At 42.5% G+C, this 25,774-nt stretch overlaps 3 protein-coding genes and 1 pseudogene across 5 annotated transcripts; 2 read left to right on the forward strand and 2 right to left on the reverse strand.

Annotated features, from left to right (window-relative positions):
- Nucleotides 1-2,252: 2,252 nt before the first annotated feature.
- LOC107278671 (pentatricopeptide repeat-containing protein At2g32630-like) lies at nt 2,253-6,601 on the reverse strand (annotated as a pseudogene).
- Nucleotides 6,602-8,372: 1,771 nt separating this feature from the next.
- Nucleotides 8,373-9,396, reverse strand: LOC4346564 (NDR1/HIN1-like protein 6). Its single transcript, XM_015755977.2, has one exon. The coding sequence runs from the start codon at nt 9,199-9,201 to the stop codon at nt 8,569-8,571; it is 633 nt and encodes a 210-aa protein (XP_015611463.1). The 5' UTR covers nt 9,202-9,396; the 3' UTR covers nt 8,373-8,568.
- Nucleotides 9,397-12,783: 3,387 nt separating this feature from the next.
- LOC4346565 (protein NEDD1) lies at nt 12,784-20,623 on the forward strand. 2 transcript variants are annotated; one of them, XM_015795821.3, is made up of 10 exons: nt 12,784-13,162; nt 14,806-14,918; nt 15,717-15,977; nt 16,115-16,219; nt 16,887-16,952; nt 17,043-17,264; nt 18,061-18,585; nt 18,695-19,276; nt 19,364-19,546; nt 20,178-20,623. In XM_015795821.3, exons 1-10 carry the CDS (start codon nt 13,006-13,008, stop codon nt 20,286-20,288), a joined length of 2,325 nt encoding a protein of 774 aa, XP_015651307.1. In that variant the 5' UTR covers nt 12,784-13,005; the 3' UTR covers nt 20,289-20,623. The 2 variants fall into 2 exon arrangements, with proteins under 2 accessions (XP_015651307.1, XP_066160221.1); XM_066304124.1 differs by lacking the exon at nt 14,806-14,918 and having other exon boundaries at nt 13,037-13,162.
- Nucleotides 20,624-21,109: 486 nt separating this feature from the next.
- LOC4346566 (vacuolar protein sorting-associated protein 32 homolog 2) lies at nt 21,110-24,870 on the forward strand. 2 transcript variants are annotated; one of them, XM_026020104.2, is made up of 8 exons: nt 21,110-21,465; nt 21,846-21,952; nt 22,138-22,237; nt 22,389-22,474; nt 22,555-22,646; nt 22,752-22,866; nt 22,953-23,148; nt 24,473-24,870. In XM_026020104.2, the coding sequence occupies exons 2-7, from the start codon at nt 21,875-21,877 to the stop codon at nt 23,142-23,144; spliced, it is 663 nt and encodes a 220-aa protein (XP_025875889.1). In that variant the 5' UTR covers nt 21,110-21,465; nt 21,846-21,874; the 3' UTR covers nt 23,145-23,148; nt 24,473-24,870. The 2 variants fall into 2 exon arrangements, with proteins under 2 accessions (XP_025875889.1, XP_015651277.1); XM_015795791.2 differs by having other exon boundaries at nt 21,110-21,274.
- The last annotated feature ends 904 nt before the right edge of the window (nt 24,871-25,774 follow it).

Consider the following 25,774-nt stretch of genomic DNA (forward strand, 5'->3'; position numbering starts at 1 on the left):
CTTCTGAGCTGAAAACGAAGTTAGAGGACTAAAGCTCAGACCTCAGTTGAGTTTTGCTCGTGGAGACGAAGTTAGAGGACCAAGGCTCAGACCCCAGTTAAGTTTTGCTTGTGGAGTGGAGCTAAAGCCCCACTAGGATCGCCTTTTTCCGCTGCTACTGCTTTCGTTTCGGTGTGAGGACTAATTATTTCTTCTGTAAGTATTTACGTTTTATTTACATTTGGATCTGTATATTAATTTATTGTTTTGTGTACCCTGGCTGATTTCTGGACAGGGATTTAATATACAAAATAGTCTGGAAATTTGGGCTAAATTTCTGGGCGTAACATTTACCTTCCCTCATAATTTAGCACGTATATAAGTGGTAAATTTTTCATTTATTTTGAGATGGAGGAAATATTTAACTGAAAAAAAAAGATAGTAAATCAGTAAGATTGCAATACTAATCCAGGATACGAGTTCGCACGTTGCACAAAAGTGCCAAAAAATGATGCTGAGCATACTCGAAATAAAGGTCAAATGAACATCTCCATCGCAAAGATAAACATAAAAACATTACTTACTGAATTAATAAAAGCAGTATTTGGTGTGTATTAACCGTGTCTTCATGAAGACATTTGAATCGCAGCAACATAAAAAATCAATTTTGAACTTAGTATCAATCATATTGTGAAACCATTAGCAACCATGTAGCACATCATGGTAACAATCAGGAAGGTTTCAAATCGAGGATTTTGCTCTCTGGTGAAGAATAGGAAGGCACTGGTATGAAGCAAAGGAACATGAATGCTCCTGGCAGCCTCAGATTAGACTCTGAAGCTGACAAAATAGATGGCGCAGAAAAATCATGTATCCGCATCAGGCCAAAAAAATATTACAGCAATCATGAAACCAACAATCTGCAAAATGTAAAAAATACAGTTTAATAAGTTATCTGGCCAAGCGATTCGTGTAAATAAGATGATATTTCACATAACAATACCATCCTCAAATCCAAATTGAGCAATAAGGATACGGCCTATAATTATGATGCATGCACAACAAGATTATCTGTGACGAGTACAGGGTACAGCAAAAAGGATCTGCTTCCTGCAGCACTAAGTGAAACATGAAGAATCACTTCGTACGAGCAATGCAGGAATCAGCATACAATAATAGGAAGACACCTTATATAGTAAGTATACAGTTGAGAAATTAGTATTTTAGTTTTTCTAGCAGTAGATAAAAAAATTTCATGGATAGTTTAGTGACACTTGTAAAATGGATACCGTGCAAATGGACACCCCAAATTTCTTAAATTCTGAATTTTGGAGAGAAGCTTATTATGTGTCGGCTGATATGTTCACAGCTGGTGGACTTTAGTGACTTTAGTAACTGGCAACAATAATTGGGTTACCAATACTGCAAGCACCAAACATGAAGAATGGTAGCTTAGAAACTAGGTGAGTGCATTGAAAACTACATAGTGAGACCGTCAGCAACTCAAGCAGGACAACTTGTTGGTACACGTGGGAGTGGGAGCAGCATATGCTGCTGGGAGGTGGCTATGGCAGGTGGTACATCCGTGCATGGCAGATAATAAAGTCATAATATGCTGGGATTAAAACAGTATGCAAAATATCAAGATGACAATTTATAAGTTACAAAAAGAGAAGCTGGGATAATAAATGGCTAATGCCTTACGTGTTAGTACAAGAAATTAGGGTGTTCCATAATTTATATTTTGCAGTCTAACTACTCATTAGTCACTACTAATATTACATTCATGTCAAAAACATAATATCACAGCAGATAAACTTACCAGGACAAGCACAGTAGTTCTTTCAATCCCTTGATGTCGAATCCCAAAAGGCAGGCGATGAGTCAACCACTAGAGTCTTGAAGTAACTATTTGGAATAATGTGCAGACCTGATACAGGGTCCCAAGCCAAAGCAACACGTGCTAAGCACCGCAATTTACAAATTTCTACATTATGCATACCAACAAACCAAAAAATTACTCCTTCCATCCCAAAATGTATGACGCCGTTGATTTTTTTATAACATTTGACCATTCATCTTATTAAAAAATTTAGTATAAATATGTAAAAGTATAAATCAAGATTATAGTTTCTTTTATGATAAAACAAGTCACAACAAAATAAATGATATTTATATAATTTTTTAATAAGACAAATGGTCAAACGGCATATGAAATGTCAACGGCGTGATACAGCGATGGAGGGAATATAATGTATTAACCGCACAGAAGCTAGAGAAGGTTCCTCAAACAAACTCTATGAATTACTGCCTTAGTGGTAGTATGGTACAAGTATATAAACTGATGTATGGTAAACACCTTACATCAGGATAGAATGTAGAGTCTGTTATTTGTCATTATTACTGCCACCAAATCACCATCAAAATACTAGGATAACAGTACAAAAGGTGTTTCTATCAAGAATCTCGGTATATGCTTACTTAGAAATGGTTCACTATCTTTCTCGGCATATCCCCTCGAGGGATGAAAACATTTTCCCTTCTCAGCATTCAAATTGGTCACCAGTGGTTTTACTCCACATCCAGCAGTTCAGAGAAAACGACAAGTTTAAAGCCAGCAGGTGAACCTCCTTCAAAAATATTATTTCCTAAGATAAAGAAATTTAAGTTAAAACACGTTCCATATCATACAGTTGACAAATATCATAATCCATATTTTTGCAAGCAATTATTACTTACTTCAGGAATATAGCTTAATGACACAAACTTCAATTTGCAAGGTGCTTCAATAAAACTAAAAAAGTGCACCTCGAAGGTGAGATTGAATATTGCTTGGTTGTATGGGCATTTTGAAATAAAAAAGAAACTGTTGTTTGACTGTATCAGAGGGCCATGCTGACTTTCTTCAGAAGCAAACTGTAGAAAGAACCCAGTAAGTAAAAGACAAGAATTGGAACAGGACAAAGTACATAACACAAAAGATGTCATGGGCCTGAGAGTAACGGATTCCCTAGGGGATGGCCCCCTCGCGGTAAGTACGTAGCTTTAGTTGGATAGTGTTTGTTAGGATAGAGTAGATTAGTTGGATAGAGTTAATTAGGATGGGATTAGGTTATGGAGTTCATCTATATAAGGAGGGTCAGGTCAGGATTCGATCAAGATTATCGGAGTACCCATAGCCTGTCTCTCCGGCACGGCGTTGATCTAGACTCTGTCACGCTGTTGAGGTCCAGGGCCATTCCTGTTACTTCCTTCTATTATAATCTAATATATTCCCCTTCACCCCCAAATAATCCCTGCACGTGACAAAAGGATTGTACACACCTTGAATTACATCAGAGGGATGTTTGGCTCTATCTTCCCATCCTGGACCATCGAGGCAAAGAGAATCAACTCGAGATATGAAGAGACATAAACAAGTGATTACAAATTTACCTTATGTTGAATTAGCAATAAATGCCATATTACAGAATCTATGAATGATATAGTTTTAAATTATTTAAGGAGACAGAGCAAAGAGGCTCACCTGGACAGAAGAAACCAGGGTCAACCTCACAATTACCTCCAAGATCAATGCCACTGCCACCAGAAATCTTCTTATCAAATCTGACTCCCAACTTTCAAGGATTCATTTTCTTCAAAAGGAAGCCTCACTTCACTTGTGAACTATAATCTGGAACTCTGCAGATTGTATCATTTGGAAGAAACCACTCAGAGGATGCAGATGATGACACCAAAAGATTGTTTTAATAAAAGGAAAAAGACCCAGAGGTGATTGCAAGTAAAAGATGCAAATGGTAACATTAAGAGGTTGTTTGTAAAAAGAAGGCATAGAAACAGATAATTCATAAATAAAATACATATAGTTCAGAAAACCTGCACACCATCACATGTCAGATTGACAATCAGAAATTCAAACCAATCAGGGCAGTTTGTTCAGTAAGAAAATCTACACCATCAGACAATCGTTATAGAACCTAAGTACAATACTAGTATATACAATAAGTTTGAGAAAATATCACATGCCATGTTCATAAGAAAATGGAGCTAGTTATTACCATGATTACTAGATGAGATCTGCTTTCTTGGATGTGTTTGGAATACAAAAATCCTACAAGAATTAAAAATATGACATCCTGTCTGGTGTGTACAAATTCCTACGATATTCTTAAGAGACTCATGCGTTCCAAACAGTGACATCAGTTGAATATTTTTGAAAGTAAGCTTATGTCTATGCCAGACATAACTTACTGCGATGCAAATGTTTTCCAGATTGGCATTACAGTAGTAATTTGTCTCTCAAAATTCCTCACCCTTGGTACTATCATACCACAAAATGTACTTTTAACTTTTAAGTGAACACAGAGATGAAAACTGCTTCACATATTGAGGTACATGAATTTAAGAATTCAACAAATAACATTAGAAAACCAAGCTTAATACATGCACCGACCTTTGTCCCCCAAGGATAATTCCTGTTGATTGTAGGCTTGTAGAGAACCGATGTATCTCACCCGATCTCCTGAATAAATCATCGGAAAGTATTGCCATGTGGTATTATTACCATCACAAATATTCTGAAAAAGGAACTACAATCCCCTGCACAGTTTATAACAGCATGGACAAATTTAAGGTCACCATACTCAGAACAATGGTTTTCCACTTCATACAATAAATAATGACCAAAAGTAGTCACTACTCAGTTAGTCTATGTATATCATTACCAGCAAACTGAAGTATTGTTGTGCAAACAAAAATATATGTTTGCAATAGTGAACCAATTGCTTGAGTTGTAACAATTCCATGTACTCTGTATTCTGAAACGAACTCTGCACAGCCACATGCTCTGAATCAAATCATGTAGAATCTAGATGGTTAAGTAACAAACTGAGCATTGAACAATCCATTTATAAGCACTCCTGCATTTGGCTCTCCAGCTGCGTTTCTGCTGAGAGATCACTCAAACAAGAGGTAACTTTACCATAGGTAACAAGAGGTCACTCAAACCCAAGGTCCAACCAACAAACCAAACACCATCTCTAGTGTACAGCATCCTGTCATACAACCAACCAAACAGCATCTCATATCATCCAGGATCAACCCATGCAAACAACCAAACACAGTCAATTGCATTACCCTAGCCAGGCTGAGGACATACGAGCAACCAAACACACCCATAGACTTCATGCTGGAATGCATTTCGGCTGGTACAACTTACACTGCTGCCCAACAGAAGTTAGTTTGTTCATGATTCCTTTTTTTCTTTATTCCGAGTGAAGACTCCCTACAAGTTCACCCCTCTCTTAATAAACTTAAACTTTGGCCAGCTTTTGCCGGCCTGGTGAGAAAAAGAACTACTCCCTGCAAGAGCAGAATACAGCGAGTGTCATCTGGGTTCAATCCATCTCCCAGCATATTGTCATACAACTGGAATGCCTCCTCTGATCTCCTTTCCTTGGTTAGGCCGGATATCAGAGCTGTATATGCCACACGTTGGATCTGAAACCCCTCTGCTTCATCTTTTCAAAGTTCAAAAAGCCCCAGTGGCACATCCATCTTCCCACTGACACACTGCCAATGAACTACCGCTGCATAAGATCTTCTCCATCTCCTTTCTGAACCTTTCAGCCTCGCATGTGCTCCCCTTCTTGATGTACCATCAATCATAACATTGTAGGTTACCAGACTTGATTTTGCTCCATTTCCTGCCATCTCTTGAAACAGCCTTCTTGCCTCGACCATGCCACCTTCATTGCAACGGATGCTGATCAACGTAGTGCACCTTACATTGTTTGGTCTGACACCATTCTCAATCATGATATGCAATAGGTTCTCAGCCTCATGCATCCTATCTGCCCTACCATATTGTATGTATACCGTATACACATCCAGCTCGAGGCACATCTTCTCCATGAGACCATGACCATCTTTTCCGCAAGAGCCTTGTCCACCGTACTTTGCTGATATCTCTAGCCGCCAATGAAGCATCGACGAGGATTTTGTACGTCCCAACTGTGGGCTCAATGCCTTGATTTCCCATTAACTCCAGCACCTCCGCTACCTGACCGTGTTCTTCCTAGCGCGTGTGTATCGAGCAGCGAGTTATAGCATAGCGCATTAAGCTTGTCATTTCGTCGAGCAGGTGGAGGGCGTAGGTGACGTGGCCGGACTTGCAGAATCCGTCGACGACAATAGACGCGGAGAAGAAGCGTGACGGAGCCGGGACAAGAAGTGGCAGCCAGTTTGAGGAGGTCGGCGGCGGCGTCGAGATGGCCTGTTCGTCGGAGGGAGAGGAGGTGAGGGAGTGGGGATCAAGGCCGCCGAGGCGCGGGGTATGGTTAGCTCCAAGGCCTCGGCCGTGCCCGTGCGATCGAGTCGGGGCGCCCGAGTCCGCGTAGGCGCGGAAGAGCATGTCGTAGAAGGCGGTGACGGCGTGCGGTGCGGCGGCGCGCCGGTGGAGGAGGCGGCGGCCAGGTCAGCGAGCAAGCGGGGCTTGATGAGGGAGAGGCGAGCAGCGACTTGGCGGCCCCGCGAAGCGGCGCGGCGCGGCGAGGAGCGACACGATACTGGCGAGCGGCACGGCCGGAAACGCCGGCGCCGGCGACTGGGAGGACGACGCCATCGCGCGCGCGCCGGGGTGGGGGGGGGGGGTGACGGCGAAGTGGAGGCGGACGCACGGGGCGATGCGGCGCTTTTAAATCGGAGGTAAACTGTCATCCGGACCCACCGGTATTTTCGAAAATTTTGGGATTTATTGGTAACACGCTGAAGATTTGCATCGTTAGAGTAAGTTTAATAGTATAGCTAACTACTAGCTCTAAATCATTGATAGCCAATGTAATAGCTAATTTATACAATAGTTGCTTATTATACTATTCTTGTCATACATACATTACGTCTAAGAGTCCGTGCTGGGTACAGATTTGTAGCCCGCTATTCTTCTCTCTTTTCTTTTATCTCTTTAAAATATGTTTATAGCTTAGCTTATAGCCTGTTATTGTACCTGCTCTTATCACTTGAGAGGTTTTTTTTGTCATTTTAGGGTGACCTATATGAATATTTTAATAGACGACAAACCTCTAAAGCAGGTTGTCAGGTTAGTGATGTATATCTTCGACCGTAAAGATCATATACGTAAATAATTATGTTACGATAGTAAAATAATTATGCTGTGTAATTCATATGTAGATACGTATGTGGTCATATTGTAACTCGAAAAAAATAGTGTAGATCGGTGCTGGAGGCATGCGCGAATACCTGGCGCATCGTGTGTTTGATCATTGGCCCTGCGCAAGTGTTTTTTCACCGATCGGCACACGCATCTCAATCTCTCAGAGCTCATCTAGGCATCTCAAAACTCCTCTGATGCATTAAAAAGGTTGCCTAATTTTGCTCGAACTGGTGCACACATTTCAAAACTCATCTAATGGTTGAAAAGAGGCTTCTCCAACCGGCACACGCATCTGGAAGCTCTATCTAAGCATCTCAGAACTCATCTCAGGGTTAGAAAAAAGGGTTAATTTGATCTATGTCATTGCAAATGTGCTTATTCAGACAAATATTATTGCAATTCGTCTATTCGTAACCGTGTCACTCAAATTTTACAAAATTGGAACCATATCATCGCCGTCACGTTTTTCATCCTCTCCTCCATCTGCATGTGGGACCCATCCGTCATATTCATCTCTCCCAACTACAATGTCCACCACTTCAGCTACGCGCATGACGGCGGCTAGCTGTCGTGCGTTCCTTGCTACTGGATGTTCTGCAGCGAGGTGGACCGGACAAGCCGCTGCTGCAGCCCGAGCAGCTCAGCGGTCACTCCGTCGACTGGCACCGCCATGTAGTAGATCATGCCATTGTCCTGCTCGGCGCTAGCGAGCTCGTCCTCCACCTCCCACTTCAGCCACTTGGCGGTGGCGTGCACCGGTGGTTGACATGCTGCCGCTGCAGCTCGGGGCTCTCCAGTGCGGTGCGCACGTCGCCGTAGTCCAGGCTGACCTGCCTCGTCACCATGGATCGAACACAGCGTCGGCAGCCTCTCTCTGACAACAGCGAGCTTGAAGGAGCACTCCAGCACCTGCGTCAGCATCGGGCTCTTCAGCGCCTTGACGTGATGGATTGGTGGGGAGGAGGCTGAGAAATAGTGGAGAGAGATGGGGAAAAAGAGGAGGGGAGGATGGAGGAATAAGATGAATCTTACGAATTGTAATGGTATTTATCTGAATAGGCATATTTATAATGGTATGGATCAAATTAACTAAAAAAGAACGCTTTCTTCAATCGACGGACGAATCTCAAAACTGATCTAACGGTTAAAAATAACAAGTTAATTTCAGTCAGCGGGAATTAGTCTCAAGAAAAGAGACTATAGCACCAAAGCAACCACCTTCTGATCAAAAGATGTCTCTGCATTCTGCATATAACTTCAACCAAAGGAATTTTAGTTTGGAACCATTTCTTACTACAGTGTTTACATCACAAACATACTTTCTCCCCAACTCCACTGAACAGCAAAGTTAATAACAAATTAAAACAAACAATTAAATGAAATTAATGAAGGCATTGATGTTCGATGCATGCAATGGATCAGAACTCTACGTTGCCCTGGTAGGTGGCGGACTTGATGGTGGGCTTCTTCTTGGGTGAGATGCTGTCGACGACGAGCGCGCAGTGCACGTTGACCCTCACCTCCCGGACGTCGAACGAGCCGAACCGCAGCGACACGGGCACGCTGACGAACACGTCGAGCGGCACGTTCCCTTCCTTCTCGCTCTCCTCCAGCGCGCTCTGCAGCCCCGACCCGAAGCCGTGCCTCCCTTCCATGGAGATCTCCATCACCGTCACGTTCTTGAACCCCTGGTAGAAGGTGGGGAGGTGGCCGGAGCACAGCGGCGTGCCGCGGTAGGAGACGACCGTTCGGGAGCCGTCGCCGTAGATGATGCCGATCATCTCGTTGGGGTTCTCGGCCCGCACGGTGGCCACCAGCTTGGTGTAGAGCGTCAGGTCGTTGGAGTTGAAGTCGAACTGCGACACCGACATGTTGCTCACCGAGTAGGACGGCGCCTTGGGCTTGTACAGGAACAGGGCGTACGCCGCCGCGCCGGCGAGCGCCGCGACGATCAGGAACAGGAAGCAGCAGCACCAGCACAGCACGCAGCAAATCCCGCCGCCGCCGCCGCCGCCGTCGTCGGGGTACCGGGGCGCACTGCGCTTCCCCATTAATTGTTAATTCTTCCTAGCTATGTATTATAATTAGCTGAGCTAAGCTATAGCTCTAGCTCTAGCTAGAGAGAGATCGTTGCGTTGTCCCTCCGGGCTCCGGCCGCCGCGGCGCGCTGGCTCCGAGCGAGATGCCGGCCGGCGACGGGTGGCGGAGGAGAGGTAGGGTGGGGGGTGGGTAGCTAGGCCGTGCATGGAGGGGACGAGAGAGCGTGAGCTATATATTTGTGGAGCTTGTCCGTCCTAGCTGGTTCGGTCGGCATGAGCTAGAGGATGGGAGGAAAAGACGCGGGAACTTTGATTGTTAGGGAAGCTGCGCGCGTGATGATTCATTAACTAACACGAGGAAATTAATAGGTTTGCGTTATTGGTCAGAGAAGAGAAAGTTAAAAAAAAAAGCTATTTTTAGTACACCAGCAGTTATAAGTAGTTTCTCATCATTATTTGTTGACTGTTCTCTATTTCAGGTTATAAGACATTTTTATTTTGGTTAAAGTTAAATTGTTTTAAGTTTGATCAAGTTTATAGACAAATATAGTAATATTTATAATACTAAATTAGTTTTTATCAAATCAATAATTAAATATATTTTCGTAATAAAAATTTGTCTTGGGTTAAAAATGTTACTACTTTTTTTCTACAAAGTTAATCTAAAGTCAAAGCATTTTATAACCTGAAACAGATAGAGTAGCTTAATTAATCACTCCCTGCTCCACAGTTTGTCTTAAGTTTAACCAAGTTTAATAACATAGCAATACTTATAACACTAAATCAATTTCATTAAATCCATTGTTATATATGTTATTAAAAATGTTATTATAGTTTTCTATAAATTTGATCAAAGATTTAAAATAAATCCAAAATAACTAAGGGAGTAACTATCATTCAATCGACAAATAGAAAGTATCTTCGGACCAGTTTGTGGGTGGATTAATTTATTTTGTTGTGGTTTTTGAGCAATCTCTCAAAATGGATACACTAACCCGAACATTGATCATATTTGTCCACATATCATTGGTTGTCAACTTGTCAAGTCAACGCTGTTAAGATGATATTTGGTTAAGCCATGTCATCACGAACGTTCAACCTGGATTTTTTAAATTTTAGATCTTTTTTAAAAGTTATTTCATAGAAAAACTTATTTCAAGAACATATTCTTTTCAATGTTATTGGTGTCGTGGTTCAACATGACGTCGCAAATGACATTGGCGCCTTCCCTTAGCTTATCCATGGAAGTTAAGTCACTGATACGATGGGGATAGTACCAATGACATTCTCACTGGGAACCTATTGTAAATATTTTTTTTATTACAAACAAGTTCTTTGAAATTTTTTTACAAATAGATCCTCGACCCCAATAACATTGGCGCCAAACCCCTTCACATCAGTGACCAGCTTCCGTTGGGAGGCTAGGGGAGTGCACTAATATCATTGACGCCGAGAACTTATTTAAAAAAGAATTGAAAATGACCTATTTTTAATAAAGAATATTTACAAAATAAGTTATCAAAAAGATAAAAAAAACGTTCTGTCATGTTGCCACTGCCCCAATAGCATTGGCGCCGTGAAAAGAATTAATTTTTAGAATAAGTTTTTCAAAAAGTTCAAAAATGTGAAAAATCCATAACGTTCATCCGTTTGATTCGATTCATTCGATCCACGTGATACCCTGTTGTTTCTATGAATTGGGCCCAAAGCTCAATCCTCATAAGCATTATGGCCCATCACAGCTTGATCGATTCCCCTCCTGTGCCAATGATGAAATTAGTTTCATGTCAGTTACTCTTTCTACAACCCATAAAGAGCAATGAAACACCAAAAATCATTGATAGGTAAGAATTAAGATATTCTCCGGTTGTTTTTTTTACAAGCTAAGGCTATAGTATCCTGGCTACTGCCTCAAGAAAAGAAATTAGAAGTACAATAAGTTTTACATAAAAACCCTCTAAATATGGTCAAGTTACACATAGGCTCAGAATTATGCAAAGAAGGAGCTAACAAGAAATGGAAAAAACAATCAGCTGATTTGCTATGCCCTGTCCACAACTGCAACCCTGACGATGCACACTATGACGATGAAAACAGAGATATCACAATGAGCTACAGAAGATCATGCCTCGGCATAAACCCAAATAGGGTCTCGCAAGGGAGGTTGAGGCCTTAGCAAGAAGAACCAGCCATACGTTGTATTTCTAGCACTGGAGCCAATGAGGGTTGGAGTAGAAACAAATGGCTGGGACAACTTATTCTTGGGAAGACTTAGATACTATTATAAGAAGACATTGGAGTAGTACCTGGTAGGCTTTGAGTATAAAGGAAACTTCAGAGCGAAAACCGATGATTTCTCTCAACCTTCATAGCGAAAACTTCATAGAAAACTTCAGAGCAACGGGATGGGGGTGGTTCCCTTGATCTTTACAATACTACTAGACTAGCTCGAGATACCGCTGGCCATCACCCTTGCCTCGTTGCTAGCACATGATGCATCTCCAACAGTGCTAGTGCACGCTAGGCGCTACATTAGCCAGCTCGACGGCTCGCCTAGTGTTCTGCCCGTTGGTTATAGCCCTTATCATGCTCATTACTGCCATCCCACCGCTTGCCTACGATGGCTCTGCCGCTTCAGTTATCCATCGCTTGGTCGCATAACGAGCGGGGGAGTGAGGAGGGAGCCAACTAGAGTCACTTAGCAGCCCAACAACATAAGAAAAAGCCCAATGAGCCTAAGGCCACGTTCTAAACAGCTAGTTAAGCTTAGCTATTCATCATTTTCCGTTAACATGCTTTTCAAACTACTAAACAGTTTATTTCGTGCGAAAACTTTCTATATAAAAGATGCTTTAAAAAAATCAAATAAATTCATTTTTCAAATTTGTAATAATTAATACTTAATTAATCATATGCTAATCGTATTTCTCGTTTTATGTGTAGCTAATCATCCAAACCCAATAGCCGAAAAGAACGCGGCCTAAAAACTTAATTAACTCATGTCACAAACTCCAAAGTCCATATCCATTACTCGGTGTCCTTTGCTATCAGGTTAAGGGCAGGGCAGGGGCGGAGCTAGAATAAAATGAAGAGGGTTTCACTCGCTTGCTTTACTCTGGTTTGAATTAAATTTAGCTTGATACAAGTGCCTAAGTTTAAACTGACAAGAAATATATATGGTGAAAATAGATAAATTATAGCTAAAATTTTTTTAAACCGGATTCCTGACACCCCGTAGCTATACATAGCTCCGCCGCTGGGGCAGGGGATGAGGGAAGGACGGATCGTACAATCATCGAGAGCGAGATATGGCTTACACAATCCTTCGTCCTACCAAACGCATCGATCCTGCATGTAGCACGATGAACAAATCAACCCAAATAACGTACCGTCGATTTTACTAGACTCGTGTTATCGTTGCCACATGACCAAGCCCCACCAACACCACATCCCCCGTTGTCATTTCTAATTCCAGCCTTTCGAAAAGAAAACTAACAAAATCGTGTGCAAAAACTCGAAACAAACAGGCCGGCGGCCCCATGATTGCAGCCAGCAAGGAACCTTTGAACTCACACTATCGAGCAACGACACCTCAGATCCCCTCTTGTCCTCCTCCCCCAACGGCACCAACCGGTCGGTTCACTTCACTAGCGCAAAGTAGTTCATTTCAACCCACCCACCAAAAACCAAAAAAACCATTTCAATTTTCAAATTTCCTCCTCCTCCTCCTCAAACCCCCACCACCCAGCCCAGCCATCCCCAAACCCTAAATCCGCCGCCCGCCGCCGCCCTCGCCGTTGCGCCATTCCGGCTGCGATGGGGTTCGTGGATCCGGCGGCGCCGCTGCTGGCCACGTGCGGCGGCGACACCGTCAAGCTGTTCGACGTCACGGTCGAGTCCGGCGACCCCTGCGTCCTCGCCTACACCCCCGCGCCGGCACACCCCGTCAACGCCGTCCGCTGGAACCACACCAGTGAGTACCCCCAGCCTCGCCTCGCCGGCTCCACCGCGTGCCCGCTCGTCCCGCCTCCGGCTCTCCTTTCCCCTCCCCCCTCCCCTTCCCAGATCTCCCGAGTTGGGTTTACTTTTGGCGTCGTTCGCGCGAGGATCTCTCGGTGGGCAGCCGGAGCCTCCCGGCCATGGGGATCCGTACTGTCCGGGCGATTCGAGCTGAGGGTGTCCGCGCTCCCCTGTCTAATTGAGCGATGCCCCTGCCGCGTTGTTATGAGATAGTGGCACGAGAGGATTTATTTCCAGCATTGTGATCTACTGGGTATTGTGGAGTGGGCTTGGCGCGGATAGACTGCAGGCTGAGAGTGTTGAACTGTCCCAGTGGCTCGTCATTCTTCCCGAGCTCTGAAATTCTGCATTGCATCTTCAGTTAGATACCGCGCTTATGTTTTCTGATCCTACAATGTAGAGCCAGAATTTAACTATTTGTATGTAGCGATACACAGAATGCAATCAATCGAGATATCTTTTTCTATTTCACGACTAATGAATGGATGTACTCTGTTTGCTACCAGTAATTTTAGCTGTATTACATAATCAAGATGGTGCATTGATAGACTGGGGTAATTGCTGTTCCATCTCATTATATAAGCAGCAAGATAGCTATGCTCGACTAATATTTGAACTGCACATTTTACCTGCTGGTTCTATAATATGTTTGGGGTAACATATAGAGATGGAGTCTGAGCTTGTAAGCAGTTTCATGTCAAATGTGCTTGCTTAAGAGCATTTTGCGTTACTATGCACATGCATTTGGGTGGTGCTCATAGTTCCTTAGAAATTCTTAGGTATTTTTTGAGAATGCTCTTGTAAACCCAAGTCCAAGAAGCCACTGCACCCTGTTTGGAGGAACTTTAGCTTCTGCTTGAATTATCTTAGTTTGTAGGCCCACCAAACAGGGCCTTGACGTGGTAGAGTGTTCTTTGTTGCTTCATCCTTAGCAAATCTAACCAATGTGATGTTTACAGCAAGCCATCAGCTTACTTGCAATATATCTGTCATGGGATCAGGCCGATAGGTCAAGGCCCAGCCTGATACCAAGGAAATCCCTATCCTCATCTTGTTTACCTAGGTAGCTCAGTTGGTTAGGGTACTGGGTACTTCCCTCCATCTATATATCGATGTAATTGTATCATCATTCAAGATTAAGCAATGAATCAGAATTAGTCTAATCTCTCCCTGGTGTTCTTCTCCCCATCCTAAGTCTCCTTTCTCTAGCAGCCGATGCCGCCCGGCTATCCTCCCGGTGGTGTTTATCCTGTCACGGCCTTGGGTTGTGACAATGTCCTTCAGCAGTTAAACCAAATGCCTAAAATGTTAATATCCCATCTAACTCATGAACAATGGTAGTTATCTCTTTGTTCAATCTGCATGTTCTGTGAGCAAGAAACAAATGGTCCCTCTTCTTGATGCCTCTGTGCTTAAATAAGCACAGAGGTCTGCTTAGTGCGTAAGTTATTCTTAGCCTAACAGTGTGCATTCCTATCTGTCTAGATTTTTTACCAAAGCTTAGCCTCAACATCTGGAAGAAATGGTTCAATAATGCCATTACATGATGAGCTCAGCTACACTATATGACTTTCATTTAATGCTTTAAACCTGCAGATCTAATTGTAGCAAGTGCTGGGGATGATAAAAAGATCTCATTATGGCACAAAAAAGGTCAAAATGTAGGACAGCTACCAACATCAACTGTTGATCGTGGGGATGACATAGAGGTAGAAGTGCACTCTTATAATATTTGTGCTCTTGGCTTTCTCCAGATAGCCATGCATGGTACTCATTATTCTACCAGGAATTCATCTAGCATCGATTCAAAGAGTATATATATTATCTATTGTTAGGGTAGCATTTTCAATCATTTTCTGTTGATGCTGTTACACACATTATCGATTTATGATCTTTATTTGTTTTAGCATTAGAGTTATTGGCAATATGAAAATGTTAAATCTAGACTGGGTTACTGGACTCCAGAATTTTGTTACTGTTCTAGTACATGATTGGTTTGACGACGCATTACGGGCCTGTTTGGCATAGCTCCAGCTCCAGCTCCACCTCTCCTGGAGCTAGAGCCCAGCCAAACAGTTCCAGTTCCACCTATATTGGGAGTGGAGCTAGGTGGAGCACTCTCACAAAATGAACTAGAGAGGTGGAGCTGGGTTTAGCTTGCTGCCTTGCTCCACAACTCCACTCCAGAGTCCAGACACAACTCCTGAAGTTAAGTTTAGGAGTTGGAGCTCTACCAAACATGCCCTACCTGATTTACTTATATAACGCATCACGTGCAATTTGTTTAAAATTATATTCTAGATATGGAAACTACGATGGTTTATTATTTTCTGTATTATTGATTCAGAGTTCAAAATTATGTTTACATTTTTTATTTCACGATATGTTTCATGTTTATTTTTAATTCCTTCTGTCGATTCACTACTAGAGGAACATTGAATCTATTATTTGGTAATTATGACTTGTGAGCCTGTAGCTTAACTCAGCAAATTACACATCATTATCAGGAGTGCATATATTCTATCAGTTTTAGCAACAAGGGTTCACGATATCTTTGCTCTGGTGGGAGTGGCCACATCGTTAGGATATGGGATTTGCAGCGGAAGAGGTGCATCAAATGGTTAAGTGGTCACACTGACACCATTACGGGTGTGATGTATAATTGCAAAGATGAACATTTGGCTTCAATCAGCATGAAGGGGGATCTTATTCTCCATAATCTTGCTTCTGGAGCACGTGCTGCTGAACTTAGTGACCCAAATGGGCAGGTGAATAACTTTTTACTTTCTGTGTTTCTGTGTAGTATGGTGATGCTGTCATGCCCTGTTGTGGATTTTAAGTTCTCGAGAATTCTTAAATTTTCCCCTTCTGATTTAGTTTTCTTGCACTTTTTCTGCAAGGTCAGGTTTTGAGAGTCCTTGACTATTCACGTAATAGTAGGCATATATTGGTGACAGCAGGAGATGATGGTTCTGTGCATCTCTGGGATACAACTGCAAGAACTCCAAAGGTACCTAAAGTACATTGATGCTGCTTAGTTGAACATCTCCTAGGGTTCATCTTAAATCAAAGCTATGCCATTTTTATATAATTTGAACAAAAGATAGAATAGAGCCTCGAAGGTAGCATGTCATATAGGTGATAAAGGAAATCTAAGTTTAATAATTGCCAAAGTTGACTCTTCACTATCTGTTACCAATAGTTAGAAGCTTGGAAATATAATTAAATTGATTGGGAAATATTCCCTCATTTTGTGAATACTTGTCACTTTTGACCGTTTTATTTGTGCACAAATACTTGTCAATTTATGGTTCCCAATGTGCATTTTCCCTATTTTATCCATATTAACTCCCTTGCTTTCTATTCTCTCCACCACATATTTGGTGATTCTTGAATGAAGCATTTAGTTAGTTTTGGAGGGCAATATGACATTTCGTATGAAAGTTGAAAGCAAACAATTACCTAGATATGTGTGTTATAGTCAAAAGTGACAAGTGAATATATCTATCTATACAAATGCTGGTTCAGATTATTATTTTATGAAAAATAAAGAAAAATTCCAGACAGTGATTTGAATAGTCCTCTCTGTTTATGGAGACTTAGATGTGATTGCTACATTTACATTGCTTTGTGCTTTCTCTAATGCTATCATCTAACTGATTTTATTCATCATATAGGTCTCATGGCTGAAGCAACATTCTGCACCCATAAGTGGTGTCTGTATTTCGCCCTCCAGTGATAAGGTTTGGTACTAGTTAATATGGTTGGTTCTTATTGTGTGAATGAATAATATCTTCATATCTTGGTATTAAGGTCTATAATTTATTTTGTAGATAATTGCTACAGTTGGCCTGGACAAGAAGTTGTACACACTCGATTCAGGGTCAAGACGACCAACACACACTATTCCTCACGAGGCCCCTTTCTCATCATTGGCATACAATGATGATGGTACAATATTGGCTGCAGGCACAAATAGTGGTCGTGTGGTATTTTATGATGTTCGAGGAAAACCTCAGCCATTGACTATTCTTCGTGCATACAATAGCTCAGAGGTGCGAAATTGTACATTTTTCTTTTTCCTCATTGCTGTCTGCAAATATATTGCATGATCTACAAACAGATTTTGTTCTCTATGTGTAAATGAATTAATCCATTATTACTATTGATTTCTATATCGGTGGAGCTTGCGCACATGTCTGCTGATAACTTGGTTGCTTAAGTATATCACAGAACCCTTGCTTGATTTTGAATGTTGTCAAAAGTTCATCCATTTTCCAGTATTACATTACTAGCCCATTTCAGTACTATGTTATGAAACCACATTCGAAGATCAAATGTATCACTCCTTAGAAAAAGAAGTAATCAAAGATGGAATTTTATTTAAGTGAGGGTGGGGATTTTTTTTGTTGTAGTGAAATTTCACATACTTATAATGAGCAATTTAGTTATTATTAGGCCTTCTACTTGGTTCACAATTCCATCTTTTACTATATTTCCAGTTTTCCACCCCTTCCTGAAAAATAGAGAAAACACTCTTCTATTTGCATGTATTTTGCAGACTAAGTTTATATTCTAGAGTATGCATATGCTCATAGGAATTGTTGACGTTGAGCAAATTGCATTAGGATAATGTCTGCATGAATTATTTGTTGATTTTCAGTTTATGCAGACCATTTTTTCTTTTTATTCTGTACTATGGCCATGTTATTAACATGATAAGTGACAACTAATCTCTTGAAGGACAAACAGTTCAATAAACTGATATGAACCTGATGTAAAATTTCTTCACAGATATTATTGTATCTGCACTTTCATTGATGAGATTTTGAATCCACAATGTTTAATCAGGCTGTGACAGGTTTATGTTGGCAAAGGTCAAAGCCTGTCATTGTTAACGAGAATAGTTCTTCTGAGGTTGCTCTTCTGGGTGGGAGTAGTGAAGAATCTGTTCTCATGCCAGATCCCTTGCCTTCAGCAACTTCAGCTTTTCATTCTGGAGGTGTCATCCCAAATCTTCGGTCTTCTTTGGCTGCAAACCCAAGTGGATTTCTTTCTACCTCTACCTCGTCCACTGTGGAGGAAACTCCATACAGGACACGGCCATTGTCTGGTGGACCATTATCAAAGCTACAGGCTCCTCGTAGTAACTTCAGTCTAAAGGATGATATGGATGTATTCTCTCCACTTGTAGATGTTCAACCTTTCACACCGTCCAGTGGCAGCCTGTGGGATGACCATGGGAGTGATGAAACAAAAAAGGATGATAAACTTGGAGAGAAGAAATTGTCGACAACTAGAAAATTCCCGTTTATTGAAGACAATAATGAGCCACATCCAATCTCAGACTGGAAGTCAATTTCCAATTCAAGACAGGTTACTTGATTTATTCTGGTCCTATATATCACTGTTTGACTTGACATAACCGAGTCATGCAAAGATGTAAAGCCTTCTTAATTTTGTTCTTCATATCTCTATTCTACAGGATGATGCCTCATCAGCAACCACTACATCCATGCCATCATGGAAGAGTGAACTATCTATCACTTCACCTGAGACAGCAACTGGAAATGCATTATCCGATAGGTTAACTCACCGCCAACAAGTCTCGCGCTTTGGGGCTTCAGCCTTTCAGACTGGCAGCTTTGCATTTGCAGGCTTACAAGATTCAGCTCCAACAACTGGTAACTCACTGAAAGGTTCTCTAACAAGTAATATTTTAATGAACCTACAAAACAAGGGTGTCTTGAGCAATGCACGCCCTTCCCTGGACATATCAACTTCTAGCCTCCAGAGTTCACTGTCCTCAGGCTTAATGGCCAAGACTATGCCACCAGTAAACTCCGACCAGCCTGGAGCAGCACAATCTAGTTCTCAATGGAGACCCTCAACATATACTGATAGAGTGAGCACATCGTCTGTTTTCAGTGAAGGATTAGCATCAGCCTTTGGTTCACCAAAATCAAAGAAGACTGGGGCAGAAACAAAAGATGAACTGCTCAGCAGTCTTCTATCAAGACAAGAAGCAGCAGCTGCCTCTTCATCTGCCAACCTTGTAGCAAACAATGTAAGAACCACCCTTTTGCTAGTATTCTCGTGTGACATAAACTGATAAATGTCTGAATAACATAGTTTACTGGTGCTATTTTAATAGGGGGTGGTGCCACCACAATTGCCAACATCAGGTTTGTCAGCTGATCAACAGGGAGCTTCATCCTTCTCACTTCAGTATGTGCAGCGGATGCTTGAAGAATCCCTAGGGTCTGTTCAGAAGTCCATCCATGAGGACGTGAGAAATCTGCACATCGAACTTCTAAGACAGTTTCACATGCAAGAGGTAAGACAAATCTTATAAGCAACCATGCTTATAGTGTACATTCTTTCTCCGCTTCCATGCACTAGATTACACTGGATTGAGTTCTAGTCTGTCAGCAACCTAGTTTGTCAATGGCAACCACCTAGATAACCTGTTCCAGGGCCATGCTAAAGTCTACTTAACACGTTTGGTGCCTGGAGAACTCTAGATGTGTCAAGAGGAGCACTGGCATCATGAGCCGTTATGCAATCTGCAGACAGCTTTTCGAAAGAAAAGTATAATAGTTATTCCCTCTGTTCCCAAATACTTACACTTCACCAGCTCATGCTTTAGCATTTATCAAGTTGGTGGTATTTTGAACAAAAAGCGGAGAGAGAATGCTTCACAGACGACAGTGATATCACAAGCATGAGCCAGGATAAAAGGAGGCAAATTAGTGGGATTGGATGAATCTTGTTAATTGGGGTGGTTTAGGAAAAAAATTGGTAAAAAATGTTCAAGTATACTTAGAAACAGACGATTATGGCTGGTAGCTTCCATCTGTTCTGATGTGTTTGTGCATTTGCATCTGCTATGACATTTTCTTTGTGTAGTTTAATCCATGATTCGAGGACTCCATATTTACCCAAGGTTTAATACCTTCTTGCAACAGATGGAAATGTCGGGCGTGTTGAACCTGGTCTTAGAGAAGTTGGAAGGCCTTACAAAGGAAGTGCAGCAGCTAAGAAGGGAGAACCAACAGCTCCGGCAGCAGCTCCTCTAATCTGTATATTCTTTTAGGGGTTAGTTTTGACATTGCTGTGCTTCGCTGGAGCGTACAATGGCTACAATCCCCGACTGATATTTGATTATCTGTTTGTCTAGTTGGGTTGGCGAATAGGAAATCCATGTTTGACACGGTTGTACATAGCATCCCTATTCAGTCTAGGAGCATATTGATTAATTTGACCTGTTTGATACTTTGATCAGATTGTTTTATTCCTTTTTTCCCTTTTTGTTGTGCCATGTTTGGACATTGGATGCAGTCTTGTTCGTGTCTGCCTGGCCTATGTGGAATGCTAACAAAGAGGTTTATAATTGAGTAATCATTTTTTGTAATTTTTCTTTTCATCAACGGCTGTAGAAACCCGCGAAGCATTTTGCCTACGAATATTAGATATACACTTATCTAGATTTATAGCCAACTATAGTATAGACTGCAAAACACAATATGTATGACAGGTGATATTATATATTAATAGTATAGTATATGTTGATAAATAACTATTATATAATATTAACTATTAAATTAACTACAGATGATTTGAAGCTAGTAGTTGACTGTACTATTAAACTTTTCTTAAGGGAATGTGAAATTTAAAGCGAGTCAACCAGCGAAACATACTGCAATTTCAAGATTTGTTTATCCCGGAGAGTGGCACAACTGAGAGAGAGTAGTATCTTAGCCGAGGCCGTTTGCTTCGCGTGGTCATCTTCCTCCCGTGCACACGCGGGGACGTAGGCTGTTACGCGGCGTCGCCTCCGAGTCGAGTCCCAACCTGTTTCCGTGCCTTTTCCCTCTTCCTCACCTGCCTGACCTGGCCTGGCCTGGCCCCCAATCAAAAACGAGCGACCTCAACCGACGGAATCCCCAACCCCAACCCCCAAAACCAATCCGCCGCCGCGCTGCCTCGCCTCGCTCGTCGCTCCCACCACCACCACAAACCCGCGCCTCCTCCGCCGCCGCACGCCCGCCCGCCGACGAATCAGGTGAGCGCGCCGCCCTCCTCCCCCTCCCGCTATAGATCCGTAGCGCCCGATCTACCCGCCGCCGCCGCCCGGGCTGTCCCGCCGATACCTAACTCCGCGATTCGATGCGCGCGCCGATCCTTCGCCCTAGGTTTTGACCGCCGCGGCGGCGCGGGCTCTGCTCGGATCGCCGGTGGTCCGGCCGGAACATGGTTCGATGAACACTGTTGCAGGCTTTAGCCGATTGTACTTCCCTCATGAACTGCGACTTTGCGTTTGTTAGTAGAAGGCGATGTGTGGGTGTGTTTTTTTTGTTGACAGTCTAGCTGATTTAATATCTTTGCTATTTAGCCCACCATCTTGGGAGATTACGATCGGATTGTGCTATTAAATTTCTCGGCTGCTTGTTGCAAATGTTAATTGCATCAGTAAACTTTGTGATAGTGTGGGCATATTACAGTTGGGGGGCATTAGTTGTATCAGGGGTGTGAGTTAGCTCCTAGTTGCTTCTTCGGTTTAGCGTTGATTTTGATTTGTTTCGCTCATCCGATTGCCTGTAAATGATGGTATCTTCTATGCTTTCGTCCTGCAGAGTTTGGATTTAATATTACAGGCGCAGCCATGTTCAACAGGCTCTTTGGTAAGCCCAAGGAGCAGGCCAATGCTAGTGCGTTGGCCACGCTTGATAAGTTAAATGAGGTAAAGCTTTCTTATTCCTCTCCATTCTATGATCTTAGCCTTGATTCTCTTGTGCTATGCGCATTGTCTGAGTCTTATTTGGTCTGCCTGAATAATTCAATTATTACTTTGTTACTCAATAATGCACATGTCCCAAGTCACTTGCAAATATATTGGAACTGAAATCTTACTTTATGTGTATTTAGACCCTTGACATGCTGGAGAAGAAGGAGAAAGTCTTAGAGAAAAAGGCAGCCGCAGAACTGGAGAGGGCTAAGGAGTTCTCAAAAGCAAAGAATAAAAGAGGTGTGGCTTATCTCCATAGTGCAAGTTGTATTATATATTTTTTGCTTTCTTTTGATCTGAACTGGATTGATGTATAACCGTTTTAATCTGGACTGAAGTGATACATAGCTGTGCTAATATTTAAGTTAATGAAATTGTTCTTGTTCACCAGCGGCTATCCAATCCTTGAAGAGAAAAAAGCTTTATGAACAACAAATTGAGCAGCTAGGGAACTTCCAGTTGAGAATTCATGATCAGGTTACTTCCAACTTAAAATTTTCACATCTGATTACTACATGTTATAAATGTTTATATTATAATAATATTGAAAAATACAGATGATCATGTTAGAAGCTGCAAAAGCTACGACAGAAACCGTTGATGCTTTGAGGACTGGAGCTGCAGCTATGAAAGCAATGCAAAAGGCGACGTGAGTATTTTCTGAATCATTTCTTATTTTGGGTTTAGTGGTTTATCCCCTGATTCTTTCAAGAAAATTATGTCTCAAAAATGACTATTTACTGTTTTCCTGCAGAAATATTGATGACGTTGATAAGACTATGGATGAAATTAATGAACAGACTGAAAACATGAAACAAATACAAGATGCTTTGTCAGCCCCTCTTGGAGCATCTGCTGATTTTGATGAGGTAACTCACTGTGGACATTTACAATGTGTAATATCTTCATGGTTTTTTGTTTGCGGTGCACTTAATACGTACCATAAAACTGACAGGACGAACTAGAGGCAGAACTGGAAGAACTGGAGGGAGCAGAATTGGAATCTCAGCTTCTCGAGCCTGTTGCAGCTCCACCTGTGCATCCAGTGCAGGTCCCAGGCACCAGGATACCAACTCGCCCTGCTCCACAGAAAGCATCAGCTGAGGAGGATGAGCTTGCAGCCTTGCAAGCTGAAATGGCATTGTGATCAGGTTATTGATTTATCTTGTTTGATTAGATTTTTTTTGAGGAAAATCTTGTTTGATTAGATTGTACCATGCCTTTTTATTATATATGAAAATTACGGTTGTATAAACATTTGAATTGCTTACTTATACTACATGGATAAATACATGCAAATCTCAATTGTTATATACTACTTTACTTGTGTATCAGGATAATATGAACTCTCAGTTACTGCGAGATTTGTTACTTGCTGGTATCAATCATGTGAACCAAAATATGCTCATTAGCTTATGTATTTTAGCACTCATCGTATTATTCTAAATTAAGTTGCTAGATTTCCTTTCTTGATAAAGGAGTAGGTGCACAACATATCAATGTCGATGTTGCATCTAATTGGTGACAGCTCTGCTGTTGCCTCCATCCCTTTTTGTCGAAGCTGCTGACAGTGCTGCTTACAAAAGCAGCTGCCTCTGTTCCCATGAACCTCACTGAGAACAAGAGGTGAGGCATTGTCAGTAGGAGGGTGAGTGCTAAGAGGGCGTGCAATGGGGGATAGATTACAAGCGAGGGAAGCTGGCTGCTCATGTGGGCTGGGACACTGGGATAATTAAGGGAAGGAGATGGGAGGGATGGCTGGGTGTTGTGCCTAGTGGGCTAGATGTCTTGCTCATTATTCCCGCCCTTTTCCTTTACTTTTATTATGCTGCTTCATGCTTCAGGTTCTAACTTTTATTATCCTGTTCAGGATTTATTGGTAAATATATAGCTTCATAATTGGGCCTGAAATGATCCAACCCTGATTTAGTGAGGCTGTGCCCCATGTTCTGAACTATCATCCCAAAGAACACTGCTCCAGTTGTACCTGTGCTTTTAGTCACCTGCAACTCTGGCCCATGGGCCAGTTGCCATTGGTCCCTGGTGACTGCATAAGCTTTTCTAGGGAAATATTTTTCTAATGTGATATATTTGAATTCACTGAATTATGGATTGAGCTGCTGTCCATCTTCACTTCCACAAATACTTCTCGGGCAAACCTAGTACTGGCCTAGACTAGTTTTTCCATCTAATTCAAACTGTCCCTGCAAACCTTTGATACCTCCTAGCTTTTCCCACACTTTCTTTGAACTACTCAATAAGCAACATTGAAACCGATTTTGTTTTGAAATTTTCATTCATTTATGCCTTTATGATCATTTGGTTGACTGAAATTATGGGCGTCCAGAAAAAAATGATTATGGAAGAAGTTTGAAGGGTTTATGCAATCTAACATTCAACTTCTGCATATTTTTATATCCTTGTTAAGTTATCCGTTTCTTCCATTAATTATTTACCCTAATTTACAACCCGCAGGTTCACAATGAAGAGACGAAATGTACAAATGATTGGCTGTGCTCTACGGAATTTCAACGAGTCTAGCTACAATATAATTTCCCATGTGTGTACAATCTTTGGGGATAGTCAGCAATCAAAGAGAGATGCTGCTTCAGTCCAGTACTCCAGTGTTCTGTTTTAGTGGCTTGGGGGGTGTCGTCTGTTTTCCATGCACATAATTTAAGTTAATCTGGCACAGTAAGCTCCAAGCTAATCCATAGTCATGCAATGTGCATTGCTGTCGCACAATATTTTTCATTGACCATGAAGCCGTGTAAAACAAGTTGAAGCGATTGATACGTTTGTTGGGCTTTCTGCTTCCCTTTTCTTTTGACGACCAAAGTGAGTAAAGTTTCGTTAGTCTTCATTAGTCGTCAGATAGAGTTCAATCTAGTTGAATAGATCGATGATTTGATGGAGGAAACTACTCGCGGATTTGAGGCCGCCTACGCCACCTCCGCTGCCCACCTATGCCGCCGCTGCATCCTCTCCACCGGCGCGCCCCTCGCGGATTTGAGGCCACCGCTTCCACAGGTGCCATCGATCCGTCGCCCTCGCGTGGTTGGGGAATAAAGGAGAAGAGGAAGTAGGTGCTGACACGTGGGCCCTATATTCTCTATTTCTTCACACTTATATGCGGGTCCGCATGTTTTTTATTTTTTATTTTGCTGACTAGGATTCCACGCCAGTGAAACCAGCTGCTCATACTACCTTAGGACCGTTGCACGGTTGACCGTTGCACGGTTTTGTATAATTTAGGGGTAAAGATTTCTAGTATTGACGATAAGGGATGTCAAACAAACTCTCCTCTGCGCTCGTCGCCCACATGCCAAAAAGGGGAAGAGACCGGCCGTTGCACGCCCCGCTCTACTGGTCGGTCGCTCTGCGCCCTTCGCCACCCGCATGCCGAAAAGGGGAAGGAAGAGAGAGAGAGAGGAGTAGGAGCGATTGCTGCTGCCCTGACCACCGCCTGCTCCACCCACCCTGCTTCGCACCGCCAGCCTGCTTCGGCCACCGCCGCTCCGCTCGCCGCACGCCCTGCTCTGCCGGTCGGCCGCTCTGAACCCTTCGCCACCCGCATGCCAAAAAGGGGAAGGGAGAGAGAGAGTAGGAGCGATTGCTGCCGCTCTGACCACCGCCCGCTCCACCCGCCTTGCTTCGCACCGCTAGCTTGCTCCGGCCATCGCCGCCCGCTTAGTAGGGAGCGGTCGTCTCCGCCCACTCCGCCCTTCTGCTCTGCTTCGTGGCTTGATCCGCCTGCCTGCTTTAGCCGCTACTTGC

This window comes from Oryza sativa, chromosome 9 (assembly GCF_034140825.1).
Source record: "Oryza sativa Japonica Group chromosome 9, ASM3414082v1".
NCBI lineage: Eukaryota > Viridiplantae > Streptophyta > Magnoliopsida > Poales > Poaceae > Oryza > Oryza sativa.